Below are 23947 nucleotides of genomic sequence, written 5' to 3' on the forward strand. Positions count from 1 at the left end.
CAACATCATCATAAGCCCAGACCTGTAAATCTTCTGTGTGATAAAAGCACCGAGTGACATCATCTTCCTCTGGCTGTTAGCTATTTCAGGGTCTTCAGAGAAAACAATCAGTGTGACTGGCTGGCTGGGATTCAAGCAGACTATCACACACAAAGCAAGAAGACTAGAGAAATCAACATTTTAATCAGTTGTCATTTTGATTCAACACACGTACTACAAAAAGGGTATGCTGCAGTTTTCCTAAAGCTTGAAAACCAATATTTAAGTAAATCTATTTGAATATTTCTGAGGAATAATAAAATTCATTAATAATAAAATATAATTAGATAAACTACACATTCATGAACATGTACATCTATAAACATAGTGTAACTGACCCTTTTAGTGAGTATACTGTGATACATTTTGAAGTTTACAACATTACCAGAGAAACACTGTAGTGTCAAGTCAAATACACACAACTAAAATGAAGTAATTAGACAATCCCTTTGACAGTATAATAATAAATACAGAGTACAATTTTGAGGACAGCAACGTGCCTCGCAGAATATCCGCCACAATGGCACAAACGTACATGAGAATCTTCCCAATTCACAACTGCAAGAGGACGCTTTCCTGAATCCTTAACTTTGTCCCGCTTCAAAGTGTGATGCAACCGAGGCTTTCCTCTCCGAAGAGGTAGATCTGCTCTTAGTATATCTGAACTGTTACACAGGCCCTGTTTTTAACTCTTAAAACCTGTGGCGTCTGGCAGCGCTCTGTCGGAGGCCCCCCTGCCATGCATTAGGCCTGAAACAGTCACTCAAGTGGGATGAGATGTTCCATCATGGCGACAGACTCCCACATCACTCTTGATAATGAAAACCTCAGTCGCCTCCACCTGAACACTTCATCAGACAACCCCTGCTGCGAGTCCGGAGGGGCAATTGTCTCCATAAAAAAATATAAGGTTTCTGGAATTCATATCAGGTCTTGGGTTTAAGACAACTTCTCAGCTCCCCCTCCTGCCTTCCACCCCCTCCTTCAGTCCTCTCTGCTACAGCTGTATGCCTGCAGGCTTCTGTCTGTTTGTGTTGTTCTCTCCTCATCTGTCCTCCTCTCGGGGTAGATGAGGCCTGGGTTCTGTCTCGGAGCTATGACTTAGATCTTTGTCTCTCTGTGGTCAGGTCTGAATGAGTCTCTGATGGCCAGAAGGTTGGAGGCCAGTAGGTGTCCACTCACTCTGTTGTGCCATTCCTTGGATCGGCCCCTGGAAATCACACACAGTAACAGGAAGTTAGTACACAGGAAGCGTCACCAGGGTTCAGATGAGACAGTCAGCGAGACACAAAGGCCGCATTTCAGGCAGACTACATTGCAGTTGCCTGCCAGACATAACCACATCATATTATATAGCAATCTGATGCGTGACTGCAAAGTAAATGACTTGATGAGCAACCATTGGTTGCTGTATCCCACTGGGCACACAGTGGTTGAATAAACTTTGTTTCCACGTCATTTCAATGAAATTACGTTAAACCAATGTGGAATAGATGTTGAATTGACATCTGTGCCCAGTGGGATGTAGCATGACTGCAATATAGTCTGCCTGGAACGCAACCAAACCTTGGTGTAAGAGACACAGTGACTAAGACCATTTCACTTTCAATTTCCTCGATATCAGTGTCATTGGCTTTCGCTATTAAGCTCAGCAGGCCAAAGAACAGTGAGTTGATTATCGACGATAAGCCAACAAGTACTCAAAACCTAATGCCACTAGCACTGCAAATAAACCCAATATGCTAGGGCTGCCCAGCTCTTTTCTATGAGTATTTAAAGAGAGTAGAATGAGGCAGAGATGTTATCTCCGTTACCGCTCAGTTCTGATGTAATGAAGTGAGAAAACCCTGCAGAGATAATCATCATAATCGTGTGAATCTGTCTTGTTGGCAAACCGTCTCGTTCAAATCTCTCTATGCTGCCTAGTGTGATGAGTGTGTGGCTGAGGCCCCGATTCTGACCAGAACTAAGCACGCGTAAATGGAACGGAAATCCCTTTTATGCACTTTTCTCTCTATGCGTATTCTGACCTTGAACTAAAGCATGAGAATAGTGTGCTTTTCCCCTACAATTCGTTTTGGATGGAGATTGAATAAATGAAGGTGTGGCGGAGGTGTGTCTACAGATACACCGTATTCTGACCTTCACTTTATTCCCTAATAATTCCACCAATTTTACACGAGAGGAAACCATGAATACAAGCATTTTGCTACACCCGCAATAACATCTGCTAAACACGTGTATGTGACCAATATGATTTTATTTGAATAAGGTCTAGCGAACCTACCAGTTCCAAGTGGATAAAGTATCTACTTTTATCCGATAGAAATAACACCATTCTCCATGCACTATAATTTACAACTAAATACGAGCTATTGGTAAGAGCTCCAGTAGGTACATTTGTAATCCATTTGGATAAGGGCATTGTAAATATAAATGACTCTTGTTTTATATATATTTTACCTTAGAATCGCTGGAGTCATATGGCAGCAAACTGAAGCATGCTGTGCCATTATGCAGAATTGTAATTGTATGGCCTTCTAACTTGCAGGGATGGGAACTCTTGAATGTCTTAATTATGGACTACCCCAACTTTCTCTGTTTCCTATTTCTATCATGTTAAAAATTTGCCACTATCAGTATCTACCGTCAGTAGGTCTAAAAACAAAACATTCAACTGGCAATTTACCATTAGTTCCCTTCAGTTAGTAGGCCTATAGCCTAAATTATCATTCCATTTAATTACATTGTTTTGTTTACCTTCATTTGCTTCCTCTGTAAACGCCCTCACGGCCATGTAGTCGTTGCTGAGGTTCATTAGTACCAGTTAATAATATAAAAAAAATACATTAAGTCGTTATGGAGCGAAGTGCAGACCAAGCAGTAAGTTTGAACCTGACGCATGGCGCAATACTTGGCTGTGTCATTACACAGTTCCATGGTTAATGCAGGCAATGGATGAGGGTATAACCCACAGTACTATTGTACACTATTCTCCCTATTATAATTATATGTACACTGATCTACCAACATCACCATGTGTTAAAGAACTGAATGTGAACATTGATGAATCAAAAATTTACACTGCTCAAAAAAATAAAGGGAACACTTAACCTGTTGGGGCTAGGGGGCAGTATTTGCACGGCCGGATAAAAAACGTACCCGATTTAAACTGGTTACTACTCTTGCCCAGAAACGAGAATATGCATATAATTAGTAGATTTTGATAGAAAACACTAACGGTTCTAAATCTGTTTGAATGGTGTCTGTGAGTATAACAGAACTCATATGGCAGGCCAAAACCTGAGAAGATTCCCTACAGGAAGTGCCCTGTCTGACAATTTGTTCTCTTTCATTGGCATCTCTATCAAAAATACAGCATCTCTGCTGTAACGTGACATTTTCTAAGGCTTCCATTGGCTCTCAGAAGACGTCAGAAAGTGGAATGACGTCTCTCCAGTCTCTGGGCGAAAAACAGCAGGAGATTTTGTGAGTGGTCAGGCTGAGAACAGTGACACTGGAGATGCGCGTTCATGTGAATTCTCCATGTTTTTCTTTCTCTCTTTGAACGAATACAACGTCGCCCGGTTGGAATATTATCGCTATTTTACGAGAAAAATCGCATAAAAATTGATTTTAAACAGCGTTTGACATGCTTCGAAGTACGGTAATGGAATATTTTGAATTTTTTTGTCACGAAATGCGCTCGCGCGTCACCCTTCGGATAGTTACCTGAACGCATGAACAAAACGGAGCTATTTCAATATAACTATGGATTATTTCGAACCAAAACAACATTTGTTGTTGAAGTAGAAGTCCTGGGAGTGCATTCTGACGAAGAACAGCAAAGGTAATCCAATTTTTCTTATAGTAAATCTGAGTTTTGTGAGGGCCAAACTTGGTGGGTGTCAAATTAGCTAGCTGTGATGGCCGGGCTATCTACTCAGAATATTGCAAAATGTGCTTTCGCCGAAAAGCTATTTTAAAATCTGACACCGCGATTGCATAAAGGAGTTCTGTATCTATAATTCTTAAAATAATTGTTATGTATTTTGTGTGGATGTTAATCGTGAGTAATTAAGTAAATTCCCCGGAAGTTTGCGGTGGGTATGCTAGTTCTGAACATCACATGCTAATGTAAAAAGCTGGTTTTTGATATAAATATGAACTTGATTGAACAAAACATGCATGTATTGTATAACATAATGTCCTAGGAGTGTCATCTGATGAAGATCATCAAAGGTTAGTGCTGCATTTAGCTGTGGTTTTGGTTTTTGTGACATATAGGCTTGCTTTGAAAATGGCTGTGTGATTATTTTTGGCAGGGTACTCTCCTGACATAATCTAATGTTTTGCTTTCGCTGTAAAGCCTTTTTGAAATTGGACAGTGTGGTTAGACTAACGAGAGTCTTGTCTTTAAAATGGTGTAAAATAGTCATATGTTTGAGAACTTTGAATTATGACATTTTGTGGTTTTAAATTTGGCGCTCTGATTTTTCGCAAGCGTCCCACCTTGCCATTGGAGGTTAAACAACACAATGTAACTCCAAGTCAATCACACTTCTGTGAAATCAAACTGTCCACTTAGGAAGCAACACTGATTAACAATACATTTCACATGCTGTTGTGCAAATGGAATAGACAACAGGTGGAAATTATAGGCAATTAGCAAGACACCCCCAATAAAGGAGTGGTTCTGCAGGTGGTGACCACAGACCACTTCTCAGTTCCTATGCTTCCTGGCTGATGTTTTGGTCACTTTTGAATGCTGGCGGTGCTTTCACTCTAGTAGTAGCATGAGACGGAGTCTACAACCGACACAAGTGGCTCAGGTAGTGCAGCTCATCCAGGATGGCACATCAATGCGAGCTGTGGCAAGAAGGTTTGCTGTGTCTGTCAGCGTAGTGTCCAGAGCATGGAGGCGCTACCAGGAGACAGTACATCAGGAGACGTGGAGGAGGCCGTAGGAGGGCAACAACCCAGCAGCAGGACCGCTACCTCCGCCTTTGTGCAAGGAGGAGCAGGAGGAGCACTGCCAGAGCCCTGCAAAATGACCTCCAGCAGGCCACAAATGTGCATGTGTCTGCTCAAACGGTCAGAAACAGACTCCATGAGGGTGGTATGAGGGCCTGACGTCCACAGGTGGGGGTTGTGCTTACAGCCCAACACCGTACAGGACGTTTGGCATTTGCCAGAGAACACCAAGATTGGCAAATTTGCCACTGGCGCCCTGTGCTCTTCACAGATGAAAGCAGGTTCACACTGAGCACATGTGAGAGACGTGACAGAGTCTGGAGACGCCATGGAGATCGTTCTGCTGCCTGCAACATCCTCCAGCATGACCGGTTTGGCGGTGGGTCAGTCATGGTGTGGGGTGGCATTTCTTTGGGGGGCCGCACAGCCCTCCATGTGCTCGCCAGAGGTAGCCTGACTGCCATTAGGTACCGAGATGAGATCCTCAGACCCCTTGTGAGACCATATGCTGGTGCGGTTGGCCCTGGGTTCCTCCTAATGCAAGACAATGCTAGACCTCATGTGGCTGGAGTGTGTCAGCAGTTCCTGCAAGAGGAAGGCATTGATGCTATGGACTGGCCCGCCCGTTCCCCAGACCTGAATCCAATTGAGCACATCTGGGACATGTCTCGCTCCATCCACCAACGTCACGTTGCACCACAGACTGTCCAGGAGTTGGCGGATGCTTTAGTCCAGGTCTGGGAGGAGATCCCTCAGGAGACCATCCGCCACCTCATCAGGAGCATGCCCAGGCGTTGTAGGGAGGTCATACAGGCACGTGGAGGCCACACACACTACTGAGCCTCATTTTGACTTGTTTTAAGGACATTACATCAAAGTTGGATCAGCCTGTAGTGTGGTTTTCCACTTTAATTTTGAGTGTGACTCCAAATCCAGACCTCCATGGGTTGATAAATTGGATTTCCATTGATTATTTTTGTGTGATTTTGTTGTCAGCACATTCAACTATGTAAAGAAAAAAGTATTTAATAAGATTACTTCATTCATTCAGATCTAGGATGTGTTATTTTAGTGTTCCCTTTATTTTTTTGAGCAGTGTATTTTGTGCGTAAAAGCTCCTCAAACCTGTTTTTTTGTATGATTCATACAGTTTTTCCTAATCCTAAAATGCAGTGGTGTAAAGTAAAAATAATTTTAAGTACTACTTAGTTTTTTGGCGTATCTGTACTTTACTTTTATATTTTTGACAACTTTTACTTTTACTCCACTACATTCCGTAAGATAATAATGTACTTTTTAATCCTTACATTTTCCCTGACACCCAAAAGTACTTGTTACATTTTGAATGCTTAGCAGTCTGCCTCTGATCCGGCAGACTCACTAAACATAAACGCTTTGTTTGTAAATTATGTCTGAGTGTGCCCCGGGCTATCCGTAAATGAAAAAAACAAGAAAATCGTGTCATCTGGTTTGCTTAATATAAGAAATTTGAAATGCTTTATACTTTTACTTTTGATACTTAAGTACATTTAAAACCAAATACTTTTACTAAAGTAGTATTTTACTAGGTGACTTTTACTTTAACTTGAGTCATTTTCTTTTAAGTTATCTTAACTTTAACTCAAGTATGAAAATGTGTTACTTTTTCCACCACTGCTAAAATGTGCCAAAAATAATCTACAAAATCAGAGTATTTTTTTATCTACCAGTTGGTGTTGAAATGGAGACGAATATGCATATACTTCATTGATCCCTATTTTCTAAAACCGTTCTCTCAATGTATTCTAGTCTGTCAACAAAATTAGAATTGAATGTACACCGTTTTTAAAGGGATGGCTTAAGATAAATGTACTGATAACGCTATTGAATTAAACCTCCACAAGAAAATCTGTTGGCCACCAAGTGGGAGGGTTTTCAGTGGTTGAATAACATTTATTCAGCGTGCACAAGGGAACCACACTTGCAAAGCCTGTTATGCAACTGATAAGGTAAGTCTGAATACCAAATACTCAGAAGTGTATAGGAAACGCTTGCGTAGGAATGCCATAAATTTCTCAATCGGAATCGTGCCCTAAGTGAGTAGTCAACCACCCCTACTGATGGTGGGCTATTGGAGCAGCACAATAGCTCCCAGTATAATGCAGGGGGAGAACACTCTCTCCTACTGTCCCTCTCTACGCCCCCCTCATTCCCTTTCACACTTTTCTATCTCCCTCTCCTCCCCCTTCTCTCTCTCTGTGTGTGCTTCTAGACACCTGTTTTCCATTGCATGGCTTGTTTCATTAAATCAGACGAAACAAATGGAAACAGCGGTACTCTACAGAACAACCCAGCAGAATCATGCAGGGAATACATTGATCAGATAAGAAGCAGAAAATCTATAAGGAAATGTGAAGAGAGCTAAATCATGTGTGCACCAGAGGTGCCTTTCTTTCTATTCATTATTTTCCTTCTCTATTTGAGTGTCTCTCTTTTGAGAGGCAGTGATCGCACTTGAGATACTGGTGCAGTCAAAAGCAGAGAATACCTCATTACAGAAGGTAAAGAATAAGCGTGTCTCTGGATATATTTTTTTAAAGTCTGTGTATTCTCTCTCCCCTCTCATCTTCCCTCCCTCTCACGGTCTTGCCTACCTGGTATCTGTGCGACAGAGGTGTGTGAGTCGGGACCTCTTGGCCCCTAGGGGTTCTACCAGATAGAGACAAGAGAGGACCTGGGCTCTCACCCCCTCCATGGGGGCCTCAGGGTGCTCTGTAGATACAGCTGACACATAAACAGGTCCGGCCGACGGATCTGACTGCCAGGTCCTGCATGAGAAAATTGTAGAAGATTCTTCTGGTTAATGTAAAAGACTTTCAGAGTCAAGCTCTGTGAGAAATAGACCCTCAGATATTCAGCCACCATTTGACTAGGTGTTTGAGTAAACGGTCAACATTCCTTTGACTTTGACACTAATGTAACATGACTAATATAAACTAGCTCTTTCGTCATTCACCGTGATGCCAACATGTAGCAATGGTACAGTATAGTAACAAGCAACATGTCAAAACAACTTTACCCAGAGTGTTCAAGTCCAAGCTGAACTCTGTTTGTCCCTGACTCATCTGTCCCTTCTACTCAGCAGAGTCAGCAGCCTGCCTAAAGACCCATGCAGCATCGTGCAGCGCTGTGCAGAATTGGGCTGGCAATGCCTCATTACCTGAGCAGGAGGTGCTCCTGTGGCGGTCGGGGTCCCAGGCCCTGCAGGAGGTAGCGATAGATCTCAGTGTCCTTTGTCAGGGTCTGGACTACTGCCGACTGTTTGAGGGTCTTCTCCCAAAGACCCTGCTCCCTCAGGACCCGCTGGAGGGCCTCTTTCTGGGGGGCATCCACCTCAATGGAGCCCTTCCACAACCGCAGCAGCCAGCCATCATCCACCTGGTATGGAGAGGGCAGGGAAGGAGAGGGTGAGACCTATTGTGAGAATCTGATTTTGAACATATCTCAGCTCAAATTCTCAGTGTGCTTAAATCCCTTTCCTGCAGTCAAATGACCAAATCGCCCTCCAGTGGCCTCATTGGTGGAATGTTATTAATATTTTTCATAATTCCATAATTACTAAACATTATGTTTTTAAAACACTGAAAATCTGGTGTTTTTATGTCAAACGGGTTTGTTTTATTTCAGTCTTCTGTGATGTATATAAAGTGTTATATTGGGATGCAAACTCAAAATGTAATACATTTTAAATCCATATCTGACATTGGACAGGTTTTTTGTTGTTGCCCATAACCATGTGTGTGAGGTATATTCTTTTGTTTCAAAGTAGATTTGTTTAAGACTACCAAGAAACACTGCATAACCCTGATTTAGTCCACTGCAGTAAAAGGTTCATTGGTCTGACTAACTGGACAATCAATGGTGTTTCGATGTTGACTCATACATAATAACCCTTTTAATAGTCAGCAGTATTCTTTATAGGTGGTGTTGTTTTGGTGTGCTCTCAGAAAAAACATTTCACAACCATGTGACCATTGGGGGGGGGGGGGGGGGGGGGTCACTGTAACAGTAACTTATCTATTATATGTTATTTGACTACTATTTCATTAATTTTTTAGTTCCTTAATTCATCCATTCATTTGTTTGTCATTCATTCATTAATTACATCAGATTCCATCGCACACCTTCTTAAAGGCCAGGTCCACTTGGTCTGGTCCAGAGCATGACTCCCAGCCTTGGCTCTTCTCCCTGGCCTCTCTCAGCAGGTGCTGGGTAGACTGGTCCAGTCTGGCCCTCTCATCCTGCTCCTCCTCCCCACCCTGACAGGGCGAACTCCGACCCCCATCCGCCCAGAGAGCCTCCTCACTGGGGCTGCGCACACTCTGGTCCGGCCAGAACTCTGGAAGCTGGAATGATCAGAGAAAGAGAGAGGAAGAGTTAGCTAGACTTTTTCCACATAAGGTCACATATGACTTAATCTTGACACCCAGATCCAAATACTGCATGTTAACGTCTGTCACAAGGTATACTGTATGACTTCTTGACCAATCGATGATATGGTGACTAAGAGCCTGTTGTTGGCATTCATAAATTCTTTTTTTCTAATATTTTTATTCTGTTTCATCAAGTAAATGCAATGAACTGAATAACATAGATGAAGTGCCTCTTCATTTAATTTCCCTTGCAGATGGTTTATGGCAGGAACGGGCAACTGATGGCCCGCGGGCCCACCTTTTGTAGGTCCGTGGACCAATTTCACACAAAAATACATAAATAATTAAATGTTTCATTTTTTAGGAACTTAGTCGAAGTCTCAACTTACTGTTGAGAGTTAGAATAATAGAATATACAAGGTACAATTTCTAAAATATGGTTGGGAGTGGTATATGGATGTGGGACCCACGAGCCACTGTGGCCCCTCCGTTTTTCTGTGGTCCCCACCCCTATCAAAGTTGCCATCCCTGGTTTACGGTTGTGAACAATAGGGAAGTGCCTTCCTGCTTTTTCTAACATACAGTACAGTAAGTATTACTGCACAGTGGGAGTACACTCATGAGAGAGTGGTGTGTGCTGTGCTGAGTCTTGTAACACCCACACACGTGATGTTAATTAGTATGGCTAGAACAGGCTGTACTGTAACTGTACTGTAGTGTGTACCTGAAGGAGGCGTAGGGACTCTGTCACCATGTGGGCAAGGCCCTGTGTAGCGGCGAGGTTCTCACTCAGGTCCCTTTGGTCAGGCCTACCCAGGCTGTACTTCCTCTGGCTCGACCTAGGTCAGAGAAACAGGAAATGTCATTACATCAGAGTTAAAGATTTAGGGGGTACAGTTTTGCCATTACTCTATACTCTCCTACAGTTTTTGGAGATTTTTGCAAGGAGGACTGTTATTCAATGCTTATGTAAAACGAAATGTCAGCATCGACTTCCAAATCAAGAAAAACATGTCGCAAAAGCAAAGCATTTAAACTTTTACTAACATCACTATATCCTTAAAGCACAATATGCCACAACACAACAGTCCATGGGAGTAGAGTTTATTTGTTCTGGTCATTGTTCCTAGTGTGACATGTTTCAAGGCATAGCTCTGTTTCCAGTGATGGGAGATAGAGTGTGTATTGTGTTGTGTTATGACTTCCATCTGTGCTCTACTCTGACAGCCTGTGGGGAAATGGTTGAGCCAACTGGCTCCCCTGGACAGGCTGGCATTATACGAGGAGGAAGAGAGGGGGAGGAGGAGAGGTATATTGTCTCTCTACATCAGACACAATCAGACTTGTGCTATATGACATCACTGGGTCCACGATGCCACTTTTCGATGTGAAGTGGAACTTCTAGACATGCTGTCTGAATACAGGGTGTCAGCAGAGTGTGTGCAGCTGAGTGTGTGTGTGTGTGTGTGTGTGTGTGTGTGTGTGTGTGTGTGTGTGTGTGTGTGTGCGTGCATGTGCGTGTCTCTCTTCGCAGCGCTTCACTTCAGATCCAACAACTACAGATCACCAGTCTTGTGAAGTTAATGAGAGTGCCAGAGTCAAAAACAAAGTTCAAAGACTGATGTGTTTTAAAAAATGAGTCACTTGGGCCATCTCTTTCTCTCTCCCTCCCTCTTTCTCTCTTTCCCTCTTCCTGTCACTCTCCCTCTTTCCCTCCCTTTCTCCCCCTCCCTCACCTTCCCATTCTCTTGCAGTAACCAGCTGATTAGTATTACAGATATTAGATCTCCTCTATCTGAGAAAAATGAAGGCCAGATGGGAGATTCAGCAGGGTTACATAAGTTTCTCTCTCACGCTGCGATTAAACTCCCGAGTGGCCGAGTGGCGCAGCGGTGTAAGGCACTTCATCCCAGTGCTAGAGGAGTCACTACAGACCCTGGTTCGATCCTGGGTTGTATCACAACCAGCTGTTATCGGGAGTCCCATAGGGCGGCGCACAATTGGCCCAGCGTCATTAGGGAAGGGTTTGGCTGGGGTAGGCCGTCATTGTAAAATAAGCATTTGTTCTTAACTGACAAGACTAGTTAAATAAAAAATGTATAAAAAAATAAACCCAGCCGACAGCTATTCATTACCACACAGGGAAATAGGGTTTTGGTTAGATTACCATAGTTGATGTAATCTCTAGGAATTTAAACAACCCATGAATCTGACGCAGCATAAGAAGGAAAAACTAAAACAACATGTCAAAAACAGACAATTTAAAATCTGCCGTTGTGGCGATGAACACAAAGCAAAGCGCACCGGAGTAATCTTATGTAACAACAGAAGACATTTTACATGTACATTTGAATCATTTAGCAGACACTTATCCAGAGCGACTTACAGTTAGTGCGTTCATCTTAAGATAGCTAAGTGAGACAACCACATATCACAGTCGTAGTAAGTACATTTTTCCTCAATAAAGAAGTTATGGGCAAATCAGTGTTAGTAGGAAAAGCGAAGAGCAATTGTTTTTTTTAGGGGTTGTGGGGGGAAAGATTTATGATACTCTTTCAGGAGGTAGGGTTTCAGATATTTTTTGGAAGATGGGCAAGGACTCTGCTGTCCTAGCATTAGGGCGAAGCTGGTAAGAGGGAATGATATAACTTTAACAATGTGGGACCCAGATCTCCAGACCTCTTCTCGTTTAGAAGTTGCACTGTTCCAAGATTGCCTTACACTCCCCCAATCCTAACTTCAACCATAAGGGCCAAATCCACCAAACTGATCTTAGATCAGCATCTAGACCCTAGATTCTAGGGGCAACTTGATGTCTTCCTCCTTCCCAGAAGGCGGTGCACTGTACCTGGCTGGGTTGCCCTCTCTCTTCAGGGTGTTGAGGTGGAAGAGAGAGGGGGCAAGGCACACAGCGATGTTGGTGGGGGTCATCTGGTTCTCATCCACGCAGCCCACCACATCTCGGAGGAAGAGGAGGAGTGTCTGCAGGGCCTCCTTGTGCTCATCTGGCAGGAGGAAGATGGCCGCCTGGGCCGCACAGAACTGCTGGTCTTTGGGGAAGTCTGTGGAGGATGAGGAAGGGGTGAGCGATGTTAGACTGGAGTGGTGGATAGGATTGATTATACTATAAAAATGTCTGTAATTGGTCTCAAAATGCCTACTTAACCATCATTAACATTATGATTAGGTAGTACAGTCAGTCACGCAGATTCTGTCCACTTACATTGGTAGATATGCAGGAAGGACTCGCAGAGTTTGCTGGAGAACACAGGTTCTGGTAGATCTCTGAAATACTGTTTCACCATATCAGCCACATCGAATGCTGATTGGCCATCGTAAGACGCACCCTCTGGGTCCGCCTCCACCATGTCACGCAGGTATTGGATACGAGACTTCACCCCCGACTTACGGAACAGACCCACCTGAGGGGATGAGAGAGTGAAGGTGAGTCTCACCTGGTGGGGGTGGGGGGTATATTAGACAATTTATATATGAAAACATCTAACCAACTTTGAAATTGTGAACTGTCCCTTTAAAGCCTGGCCCTAACTATTTCTTGAATAATGTATGAGCAATACTACATCTACTGGTGGTACAGGAGGTTAAAGAGTCCAGTACCTGATCGAGACACTCTGTCCTCAGATAGAATAGAGCCTTGAGGATGCTGGGGGGTAGAGGTTCCCCTGTCTGCTGCACACTGTGGAGGAGGGATACACCAAACACCCTCCTGCCCTTCAGCTCTTGGGCCTTGGCCTTCCGCGGGGGCTTGGGGAACGTCCTGATGGGAGACAAACATTACAGGATGGAGGTCAAGGCTTGATGTTGAAGATAACCAGGTTAAAACTGAAACCTGCATGCTAAGTATAGACCATATATTGTGTTACCTACAGATTATAGAAAAGAGCAGAAGCTCTTAACTCTCCACTCAGAACCCAGTCCTACCTACAGGTTATGGAAAATGTGCTATTTTAATATTTCTACAGTAGGTTTCCTCAAGGAGAAAGCCCCCCACTTCTATGTCAAAGATAATAAAACAAAAACATTAGTAAATACTAAAGTAATGTCCCCAAAAACGCTACAGTAAGTACTACAGTATACTACAGTCCGCAAAAACACCACAGTAAATACTACAGTATACCACAGTCCGCAAAAACACTACATTAAATACTATAGTATATACTTTTTTTTTACTACAGCATTTATACTATAGTAAACTGTAAATACTACAGTAATCTACAGTAAATACTACAGTAAAGTCTGCAAAAACACTACAGTGAATACTATAGTACTCCTACCATAGTATACACTATAATATTTTTTCATTTGGGCACACATGCTCTTAGAAGATGCCTTTGTGTAAAACTCAGATGGGACATTTCTTTTAAAGCCCATTTGGTTTATATGCTGAATAGGTTGTTTTTATAAGCCAGCAAGTGCCGGGGTAACGGCCTGTGTAGCCGAGGAGATAACATGAAGACCATTTAAAGCCTCCCTCTCATTATTCTTCCATAAATCAAGTTCAGGCACCTTGAGATATCAAGCTTCAGAGCCAATCAAATGTATGATTGCAGAAATGAACCTACTACTGGAATTAAATTCACACATTTTCATACAGCATGATTCTTGTTGATAGTGCTCTCTCCCATTACAAGCAGCATTTCCATTATAGTCCTCAGCTGTTCAATTAAAAGATATCTGCTGCGTCCACCTCATTTCATTACCTTAATGGTGTTCTGCTAGTGATTTAATGTGATTGTGTGTGTGTCATAGTGTTAGTAGGTGTGTTTTTCTCTGTGTGTCTCACTCTCACTCACTCTGTGTGTGCGTGTGTAAGTGCGTGCGTGCGCGTGCGTGCGTGCGTGTGCATTTAGAGAGAAAGCCAAGGGGAAAGGTGTTTGGCCACAGCAAATACAAGACACCACTTGTCTGGAATGAAGCTAGTTCCACTGCAGTGAGGGTGCAGAATACTGAAGCACAGGATCAATGGAAAAGCAAGTGAGGCTGGAGTAGGTTATTTCTTTTGTAGTTAGCTCAATGATTGTTAAAACAAATAGCCCAATTACTCTGCTCTCAAAAAGTAAATGACCCTGTCCTCTTGCCTTAAGCAATCCCTTTTCCTCCAGTTGGCTACACAAATTAATAATGTCAAATACTTTATTAGTGGGGTAGCCAAGTTTTGGGGATCAGGTTTTGAAACATTGGTGAGGAAATAGCTACAAACAATGAAAAGTAATAACTCATTCTGACAAAACTGATTGGGATGTGCTGTGTTCTCATACATCATCCCATGTAATGCTATTTGAGGTCACTGCCGTCAACCGTCGAGATGAAATGTTCCTAAAAATGTGGGAAAACTTTGGGCTCTATTCAATCTGTATCGCTGAAGCGTTACAGATTGCGTGATATAAATGTTAAGGTCATTCCCGATTGAGCCGACATATGCAGCGTTTACCGTGAATGCAGTCTCCGCAGACTCGGGAACATTGCCTTTAGATTTCAATCACGCTGTAATGCTGAGCTTCCGTGATATGGATTGAATGTTTGGGAGTGTAAACAGATGTTTTGTCAGAAAGTAGAATCGGTTTGGATCCAAGCTTCCTTTAACCCTTCAAAGCAAATAGAGTACCACAGTACGAGTCATAATACCCATAAAACCTAAAGGTGAAACAGGGAAATGGTTCCAACTGTTTTTCCACCATTCATTTTTTGGGGGAAACACTTCAAATAAGGGCTGTGTTTCGTGTAGGCTTACCCTGGCATGATGTTTTGATAACCATGTAAATCTCTCTAGGACAAGGTGACTTATTAACGATTGGAACCATTTCCCTGTTTGACCGCTAGGTTTCATGGGTGTTATGACAACTCCACTGGTCCAGAATGGTCAAGCTTGCTAGTTTAGCAAAACCACGTCCATCATTACCATACCCCCAGCATGCTCTATTGCAGTTTGGTTTTTAGAACTCTATTGCAGTTAGAATGTTAATTTGTTTGTGTTTTTGCATGTAGATTGATTGATTAATTAATCTTATGCAACACAAAGATAAACAACATACATTTTTCTAAACTAATCCAATCTGTTATTTGGACTTATTGCAACATTACTGAAATGGGGAGTGGCCCACCCCCTGAAGTGACTCTTATCAACAGGGGCGGCAAGTAGCCTAGTGGTTAGAGCATTGGGCCAGTAACCGAAAGGTTGCTAGATTGAATCCCCGAGCTGACAGGGTAAAAATCTGTCGTTCTGCCCCTGAACAAGGCAGTTAACCCACTGTTCCTAGGTCATCATTGTAAATAATAATTTGTTCTTAACTGACTTGAATAGTTAAATAAAGGTTAAATTAAAAACTGTACCCAAGGGTTTCTTTGCGTTGTCTCAAGAATGCTGTATTCTCTCTCCAACCCCAATTCAATCAATCAAATGTATTTACAAAGCCCTTCAGCTGATGTCACAAAGTGCTGTACAGAAACCCAGCCTAAAACCCCAAACAGCAAACAACGCAGGTGTAGAAGCACGGTGGCTAGGAAAAACTCCCTAGAAAGGCTGGAACCTAGGAAGAAACTTAGAGAGGAACGAGGCTATAAGGGGTGGCCAGTCCTTTTCTGGCTGTGCCGGGTGGAGATTATAATATGGCCAAGATGTTCACACCTTTGGGTAGCAGAGGCTCTGCTGTCTGATATCTGATTTACAGTAATTCTATTGGTCAACAACTCAGATTGTGAATCCAAACAACTCAGATGTTATAAAAGGGTCTTAGAATCATTGTTCTTTCTCTTCATTGTTCCTGACCTGCGCTGGTGAGATGCACTCTCTCTCTTTCTCTCTCCACCCCAAGGACTTTTTGGGGCGTAGCCTTTCAGATTGTGACTTCTCTCTCTCGCTCCCTCTCTGATCATGCCTAGAATAATGCCTTGTAATGCTTGTTAAGGCTATGCAACTTAAGCTTTATGCCTTGTATGTGAATCCATACATTTTGCAATGTTAATTAACTACGCTTGCATTTAGAATTCCATTCTCAAACCTGTCTTGACCTTTCTTTTACTGTAACTCAACTATGGTCTCTTCCATTGCTGAATCATATTTATGGAGTCAGATATTCAGTTTAATAGACTTTGTTAACATACAAGTTACATAGTCTTATCACAGGTCGCATGTGTGGTATATATAAATAATATATATTACCAGTCAAAATCTGAACACACCTACTCATTCCAGTGTTTTTCTTTATTTTTACTATTTTCTACATTGTAGAATAATAGTGAAGACATCCAAACTATGAAATAACACATATCGAATCATGTAGTAACCAAAACAGTGTGAAACAAATCAAAATATATTTTATATTTGGAGATTCTTCAAAGTAGCCACCCTTTGCCTTGATGACAGCTTTGCACACTTTTGGCATTCACATTCTTGATCCTAACCGACCTAAGACAGGGCATTTTTACTCTGATTAAATGTCAGGAATTGTGTAAAACGGAGTTTAAATGTATTTGGCTAAGGTGTATGTAAACTTCCGACTTCAACTGTACATATCGAATATTACCCAGCTACAGACCTTATCCAAAAGGAAAGAAGAGAACCTGTCTATAATTTCCCCAGGAATCTAGCCTGAAGGTTACACTTTGTCATGCCGGCTTTTTCAGATGCAGCTTTTTTTTAGATCTGTATTGGGGTGGGGGGGGTGGGGGGGGGGGCGGGTTATTGATCTGAAAGCATCCTGTGTTTTGTCTTTTGAGGGGCAAAGTTGCAACTTCACATAAATACTGAATTCTGCGTCCAATCTTCCACCTCTTCCCCCCTTCCTCCCCCACTTCCCCTTCTCTTCCACCTTTCCCTCATCGCACTACCACTTTCCTTTGATTCTTCTGGTCCAACCCCTCCTTTTCTCTACCTCAACTCTACCTTTCCCATCCCATCTCTCCTCTCCCTCTCCCCCCTCTTCACTTCCCCTCCCATTCCTTACCAGTTCCAGCCCTGCTTGCTGGAGGGTGAGTACTTGTCCATGAGAGCAGTGAGTTTAAGTAGGGAGAGCTTCCGCAGCAGGTGGAGGTGAGAGACAGGCTGGGCCTCGAACCCTGGGCTGCTGGCAGTCACTGAGGGAAGGCTCTGCTCGCTTGACCAGTGGGGCTGGCTCCGTCTATAGAACAGACACAACAGAACAATAATTTGTTCAGTGATATAGTTCATGCATTTACAATATGATTTATCAAAACCTATTTGCGTTTTTATCCTCAATGATACAATTACATAAGTAATGGATCTGTATGTACGAGTAATAAACTTCCAATATGCCTTCTTAATGAGCGCTCAGGCCAGCTGTCATTCTCCACAGCCTGTTCTCACCTGATATTGCGTGGTAGTGGCTGAACCTCTGTGCCATCTCCATCCACAGATTCTTTTTCTAGGCTCTCCCTGTCCCCATCTCCCTCCCTCTCCATGGCTCCCGGCCCCAGCTCCTCAGCCTCCTTGATCTCCAGGTGGATGTGGTTGGAGGAGGAGGAGGGGCAGGGGGAGGGGGTGGAGCCGCGGTTAGAGTCAGAATCAGAGTCCTCTGACAGTTTGTCCGTCCAGGTGTTGACGAGTTGCTGCAGGCTGCTGATACGCTCCATCACGCTGTCCAGCGCGGAGAACACGTCATTGTTTTCGCTGATCTCCCCCGTCTCCGCCGCCCTGTGATGCTCCACCTCCTGGCCAATCACCTGGCCTATCGGCACATTGTCATAGATACTGGCCCGGTGGTCCAATGAGGCTGGGGGGCTGCAGCAGGGGGAATCCTGGTCCATGGCCGCTGTGCTCCCCCTGCACCGTCGCCCACGGTACCCGTGGAAGCTCCCAGTTCTCCAGTTGACGGAGGTGTTGTCTATGGGCAACAGGACATTGTTGTGAGTGAGGGCAGTGGGGAACGTTCCTGGCTTGTGTCCCTGGGGGATCTGGAAGACCAGGCTCTCGTGGTTATTCCTCTCGTCCTTGTAGTCATGGAGCTCTCGGACCGGGCCTCTGTGGAGACCCTCCTGGTGCTGTTCTCGGACCCCGCCGGTTCGTTTGCAGTTGCTGCGTACCCTGGTGATGGGGCTTGGGGTGCTGACAGTACTGCTGCTCTCCGATGTGCTTGGGCTGCTGCTGCCTGAGTGGGGGGAGGATGGTGAGGAGGAGGCCTGGCTGCCCGGCCGGTCCCTATCCCTGTCCTGCAGGGTGGAGATGTCCAGGCACTGCAGCCGTCTCAGCCTGTGCTCGACATCCATACCCTCCTGGAGCACGGGGCCAGAGATGACCAGGCTGGTCCTGCTGTGGCCACTGTGGCCTGGGGAGCAGAGGGTGGATGTGCCCCTCAGACGCAGCTTCTCCATCTTCCTCAGCAGACTGGGGCCCTTCTTCCTGGGGGGCTTGTCCGGGAAGCGCTCCTCAGCACTGCTGAAGCTGCGCATCTCGCCCTTTGGGGAGGGGGGCCCGCTGAACGACGTGTCCAGGGACATGGTCTTGTTGGTGGAGGAGCAGCGAGACGAGCTTCTGCTGGTCTCTTGGTCGTCAGTGGCAGTCTTGCGGCCCTCACGGCCCTCACTCTCAGTGCTGCTGGTGCTGTGGAGGGAGCAGACCTCGTGACGGTCATTGGCTTCACACGGGGACATATCATGGCTGTCTGGTGAACACAGGAAGCCCATCCCCTCTAGTCGATGCCAGCGCCTTGTCTGCCTCTCATAGGCCCATTTGGCGCTGATGGCACAGGGCTCCTCATCCTCTGATTCCTCCAACTAAGAATTACAAGACAATAATCAAGGTACTGTATGAGCCATGTTTCAACAACAAAAAAATCAGGGCCATCTATTTCTGGACATCGTGTAACTCTTCAGAGATATGTTTTATTTCTTTTCTGTTTTTGAGTAGATCAGCTTTAATTTTGCAGATAGATTTTGGCCTCTATCAATGTAAATTGTCTGCATCATTTTCAATCCCCCATGTATATTTTTTTGTAAATATATATAGAATTTTAAATATAGATTTTTAAAATATATTTTCCTTCTTTATTATATCTTCCACAAAGATAACAAAATTCTGAGATAACGAGTCTCTGAGAACATTAAATGTCCAATACAGCCATTTTTATATCAATGTCAAATAATTTCTGGGTAACAATTAAGTACCTTAATGTGATTATTTTCTATTAAAATGATCCAAAAATATCAAGAATAGCTTCTTAGCAAAGAATAATTTCACAAGCAACATTTTTCGAGGACTGTCTGGGAGTGGTCTGAGTGGGGAGGAGAGGTTATTGGCAGAGAGGTTAGGAACTCTCTTATTGGTCTATTTACCGCATGGTGATGTCACTATGGAAGGCCAAAACTCCATCCCACCAAAACAGGCTGAAATTTTATTTGTCTTTTTCATCTAGCTCTTAGAATTAGAAATAGTTTTCACACTTTCACAGTACTATTCCAACCTAGTTATGGAAATGTATATCAAATATAGGAAAATCTAGTTTTTGACCTGCACTGGGCCTTTAAGTAGAAAATTATTAAGCAACCTGATTAATTCTAGATGAGTTTTCACCTTAATTATCTTTCTCTGCACTTTCTCAAACAAAGACTATTGAAGTTTTGAGGAGTTTTGGAGGTGGGTGGAGCTATCTACCTAGCCATCGATATCAGTGGAAATCAATGTGTTAAATGCTAACTATGAGCTTTTCCTCTGGTTACTGCGGTGTCTTTGACAGAGCTGCCATGTTGGTGTTCCATGGTGTTCACTCTCACTCACCCGTCTCTTTGATCTGCCCAGCTCCAGCCTCAGCTCCACACATTTGTTTAAAGTGCTTAATCTCCTGTAAGCAGAGGAGAAGAATGGCGGTTAAACAAGCACAGCAGCATGGGACCCAATCGAAAACAAACGCACTCACACACTCTGTCTTTCTCTCTCTCTCTTTCTTTCTTTCTCTCGCTCCTCTCTCTCTCTTTCCCCAGCCCAATGAAGTATTCCAGCACTACATACACTTCATCAGTAGAACAAGGAGCCATGGTGAGAAGGAGGGAGTGGATGTAAAGTCCAGCTACTCACCTGCAGAGTGAATCAAGTGCATCCTTATCCAGAAAACTGTGATCACTCTTTACCCAGTCTATATCAATGGGGAACCTGCAATCTGAGAGGCAAACAAGGCAAATGAAAGCGTGATATGACACTGTTTGTTATGGATGAGCAAATATGTGGATGTGGTGTGTACTGTAATAGATTGTGCTTGATGGCATGAGAGGATTACTATTTGATATTTACCTTTGTATAATTGCACGTACTGGGGAAAGCCGGCCGCTCTTAGCCAATCGCAAGCCTCCTTCGCTTCGATCTCTGCAAACAAAAAACAATATTCAAATTAAATTACAATTATTTTCTGTTTGGCCCATTTTAATAACAGGACAAATATTTGTGCATATTAAGCGAGCTATTTTACGCTTTAAATACAGTCGCAAAAATATTGCGGACAAAAATAGAAGCGTCTCTCATTTTTCTCCTCTCATCTCTGAGAGGGTATACTTTTACAGTGGATTTTTGGAAGAGGCCATCCTAATTGCTCCTAATTGGCTAACGTGGCGTGTGTGTGTCAGACACAGAAAAGGCAGACATCGTTTGTCAGAAGTGGCTTCAGTCCCTCTGGCCACACACAGCCTTTCATGTCCCCTCTGTTGAGGTTCCACCCATCTGCTAACTCCCACCATTGACATAGTACTGTCAGGGACAGATGGTGGAAAGAAGTGCAATCTTTCTTCAAACTTGAAATTGGTACTTCATGAAATAAAACCCAGAGAGAAAGAGAGAGAACGTTAAAGAGAGAAAACGATAAAGAAACAACAAGAGAGAATACTTGGAATTAGGTGTTTTTCTCCCAGGCTGTGGGGGTCAGGGGAAGACAGCTGGAGGTTGAGTTACAAAGAGGTGGCAGGTAGCCTAGCGGTTAAGAGCGTTGGGCCAGTAACCGAAAGGTTGCTTGTTCAAATCCCAAAGCTGACTTAGTGAAACATCTGGCGATGTGCCCTTGAGCAAGGCACTTGAGCCTACTTGTTCTTGTAAGTTGCTCTGCATAAGAGTGTCTGACAAAATTACAACAAAAAAGCAGATGGCTGAGATATGTAAACAGGGGAAAAACAAGCTGTGAATATCACAAGACTCCTTTGATCCAGCGGAGATAAACTCTACTAGATGGGAATGGGGTTCATCAAATCAACAGCCAGGTTTGATCACTTAGTTTTAGAGGAGAATGACTTCTGTTCCGGTCCAATATTGACTGGCTTTCATCAGGCTGTCCACTCAAGAGAAAGCTTCAAACTGTAACTAGTGCCTGTAACCTGGCTCAGGTTACCAATCAACCTAACAGGGTAGTTACAAACATCACAGGAATTAAATCATCAACATGTATAGATCACATCTTTACTAATGCTGCATAAATGTGTTTGAAAGCAGTATCCAAATCCATAGGATGTAGTGATGACAATATAGTAGCCATATATAGGAAAACTAAAGTTCCTTAAACTGGGCCTAATATAGTGTATAAAAGGTCATCCAATAAGTTTGGTAGTGATTCCTATGTTGTTGATGTAAAGAATATTTGTTGGTTCATTGTGTGTAATGACAAGCAACCAGATGCTGCACTTGACACATTTACAAAATGTCTTATGCCAGTTACTAATAAGCATGCACCCTTTAAGAAAATGAATGTAAAAACAGTGAAATCCCCGTGGATTGATGAGGAATGGAAAAATTGTATGGTTGAGAGGGATGAGGCAAAATAAATGGAAAATAGGTCTGGCTGTACAACTGATTGGCAAACGTACTGCAAATTGAGAAATCATGTGACTAAACTGAATAAAGAAGAAACAACTACACTATGAAACAAAGATAAATGACAAAGAATGATAGTAAAAAGCTTTGGAACACCTTAAATTACATTTGGGCAGACTCTGCTCCATCATTCATTGAATCAGATGGCTCATTCATCACACAACTCACTGATATTGTCAACTACTTTAATGATTTTTTCATTGGCAAAATTTGCAAACTTAGGCATGAAATGCCAGCAACAAACATTGACACTACACATCCAAGTGTATCTGACCAAATTATGAAAGACAAGGGTTGTAATTTTGAATTCCGTGAAGTGTGGAAGGTGAAGAAATAAAAGTTGTCTATCATCAATGACAAGCCACCGGGGTCTGACAACTTGGATTGAAAATTACAGAAGATAATAGCGGACAATATTGCCTCTCCTATTTCCCAGATCTTCAATTTAAGCCTACTAGAAAGTGTGTGCCCTCAGGGAAGCAAAAGGTTTTCCCTTACCTAAGAATAGTATAGCCTTCTTAACTGGTTCAAATAGCCGGCCAATCAGCCTGCTACCAACCCTTAGTAAACTTTTGGGAAAAATTGTGTTTGACCAGATTTCACCTTTCTTTAACCAGATACAATGCTATTTTACAGTAAACAAATTGACAACAGACTTTCAGTATGCTTTTAGGGAAGGACATTCAACAAGCACAGCACTTACACAAATGACTGATAGAAATGTATTAAAAAAAGATTGTGGGGGGCGTTTTGTTAGACTTCAATGAGGCTTTTGACATTATCGATCATAGTATGTTGCTGGAAAAATGTGTTATGGCTTTACACCCCCTGCTATATTGTGGATCAAGAGTTACCTGTCTAACAGAACACAGAGGGTGTTCTTTAATGGAAGCCTCTCCAACAAAATCAGGTAGAATCAGGAATTCCCCAGGGCAGCTGTCTAGGCCCCTTACTTTTTTCAATATTTACTAACGACATGCCACTGGCTTTAAGTAAAGCCAGGAATATCTAAACTCAGCAAAAAAATTAAACGTCCTCTCACTGTCAAATGTGTTTATCTTCAGCAAACTTAACACATGTAAGTATTTGTATGAACATAACAAAATTCAACAACTGAGACATAAACTGAACAAGTTCCACAGACATGTGAGTAACAGAACTGGAATAATGTGTCCCTGAACAAAGGGGGGGTCAAAATCAAAAGTAACAGTCAGTATGTGGTGTGGCCACCAGCTGCATTAAGTACTGCAGTGCATCTCCTCCTCATGGACTGCACCAGATTTGCCGGTTCTTGCTGATGTTACCCCACTCTTCCACCAAGGCACCTGCAAGTTCCCGGACATTTCTGGGGGGAATGGCCCTGGCCCTCACCTTCCGATCCAACAGGTCCCAGACGTGCTCAATGGGATTGAGATCCGGGCTCTTCGCTGGCCATGGCAAAACACAGATATTTCTGTCTTGCAGGAAATCACGCACAGAACGAGCAGTATGGCTTGTGGCATTGTCATGCTGGAGGGTCATGTCAGGATGAACCTGCAGGAAGGGAAACCACATGAGGGAGGAGGATGTCTTCCCTGTAACACACAGCGTTGAGATTGCCTGCAATGACAGCAAGCTCAGTCCGATGATGCGGTGACACACTGTCCCAGACCATGACGAACCCTCCACCTCCAAATCTGTCCCGCTGCAGAGTACAGGCCTT

At 43.3% G+C, this 23947-nt stretch overlaps 1 protein-coding gene across 1 annotated transcript in view; it reads right to left on the bottom strand.

Moving 5' to 3' along the window:
• Positions 1 to 164: 164 nt before the first annotated feature.
• si:dkeyp-23e4.3 (rho GTPase-activating protein 7) overlaps positions 165 to 23947 on the bottom strand; it is a 31604-nt gene continuing 7821 nt past the window's right edge. The window contains exons 2-14 of the mRNA XM_014137973.3: positions 20686 to 20757; positions 20473 to 20554; positions 20176 to 20239; positions 17770 to 19175; positions 17390 to 17563; positions 13044 to 13203; positions 12649 to 12847; positions 12274 to 12487; positions 10150 to 10264; positions 9177 to 9398; positions 8213 to 8430; positions 7647 to 7820; positions 165 to 1249 (exon numbers count right to left, since the gene is read on the bottom strand). Of these exons, the coding sequence (XP_013993448.3) occupies positions 1141 to 1249; positions 7647 to 7820; positions 8213 to 8430; positions 9177 to 9398; positions 10150 to 10264; positions 12274 to 12487; positions 12649 to 12847; positions 13044 to 13203; positions 17390 to 17563; positions 17770 to 19175; positions 20176 to 20239; positions 20473 to 20554; positions 20686 to 20757 (3209 nt within the window). The 3' untranslated portion in view covers positions 165 to 1140. The remainder of the gene's footprint in view (positions 1250 to 7646; positions 7821 to 8212; positions 8431 to 9176; positions 9399 to 10149; positions 10265 to 12273; positions 12488 to 12648; positions 12848 to 13043; positions 13204 to 17389; positions 17564 to 17769; positions 19176 to 20175; positions 20240 to 20472; positions 20555 to 20685; positions 20758 to 23947) is intronic.

This window comes from Salmo salar, chromosome 13, assembly GCF_965601325.2.
Source record: "Salmo salar chromosome 13, fSalSal1, whole genome shotgun sequence".
NCBI classification, from domain to species: domain Eukaryota; kingdom Metazoa; phylum Chordata; class Actinopteri; order Salmoniformes; family Salmonidae; genus Salmo; species Salmo salar.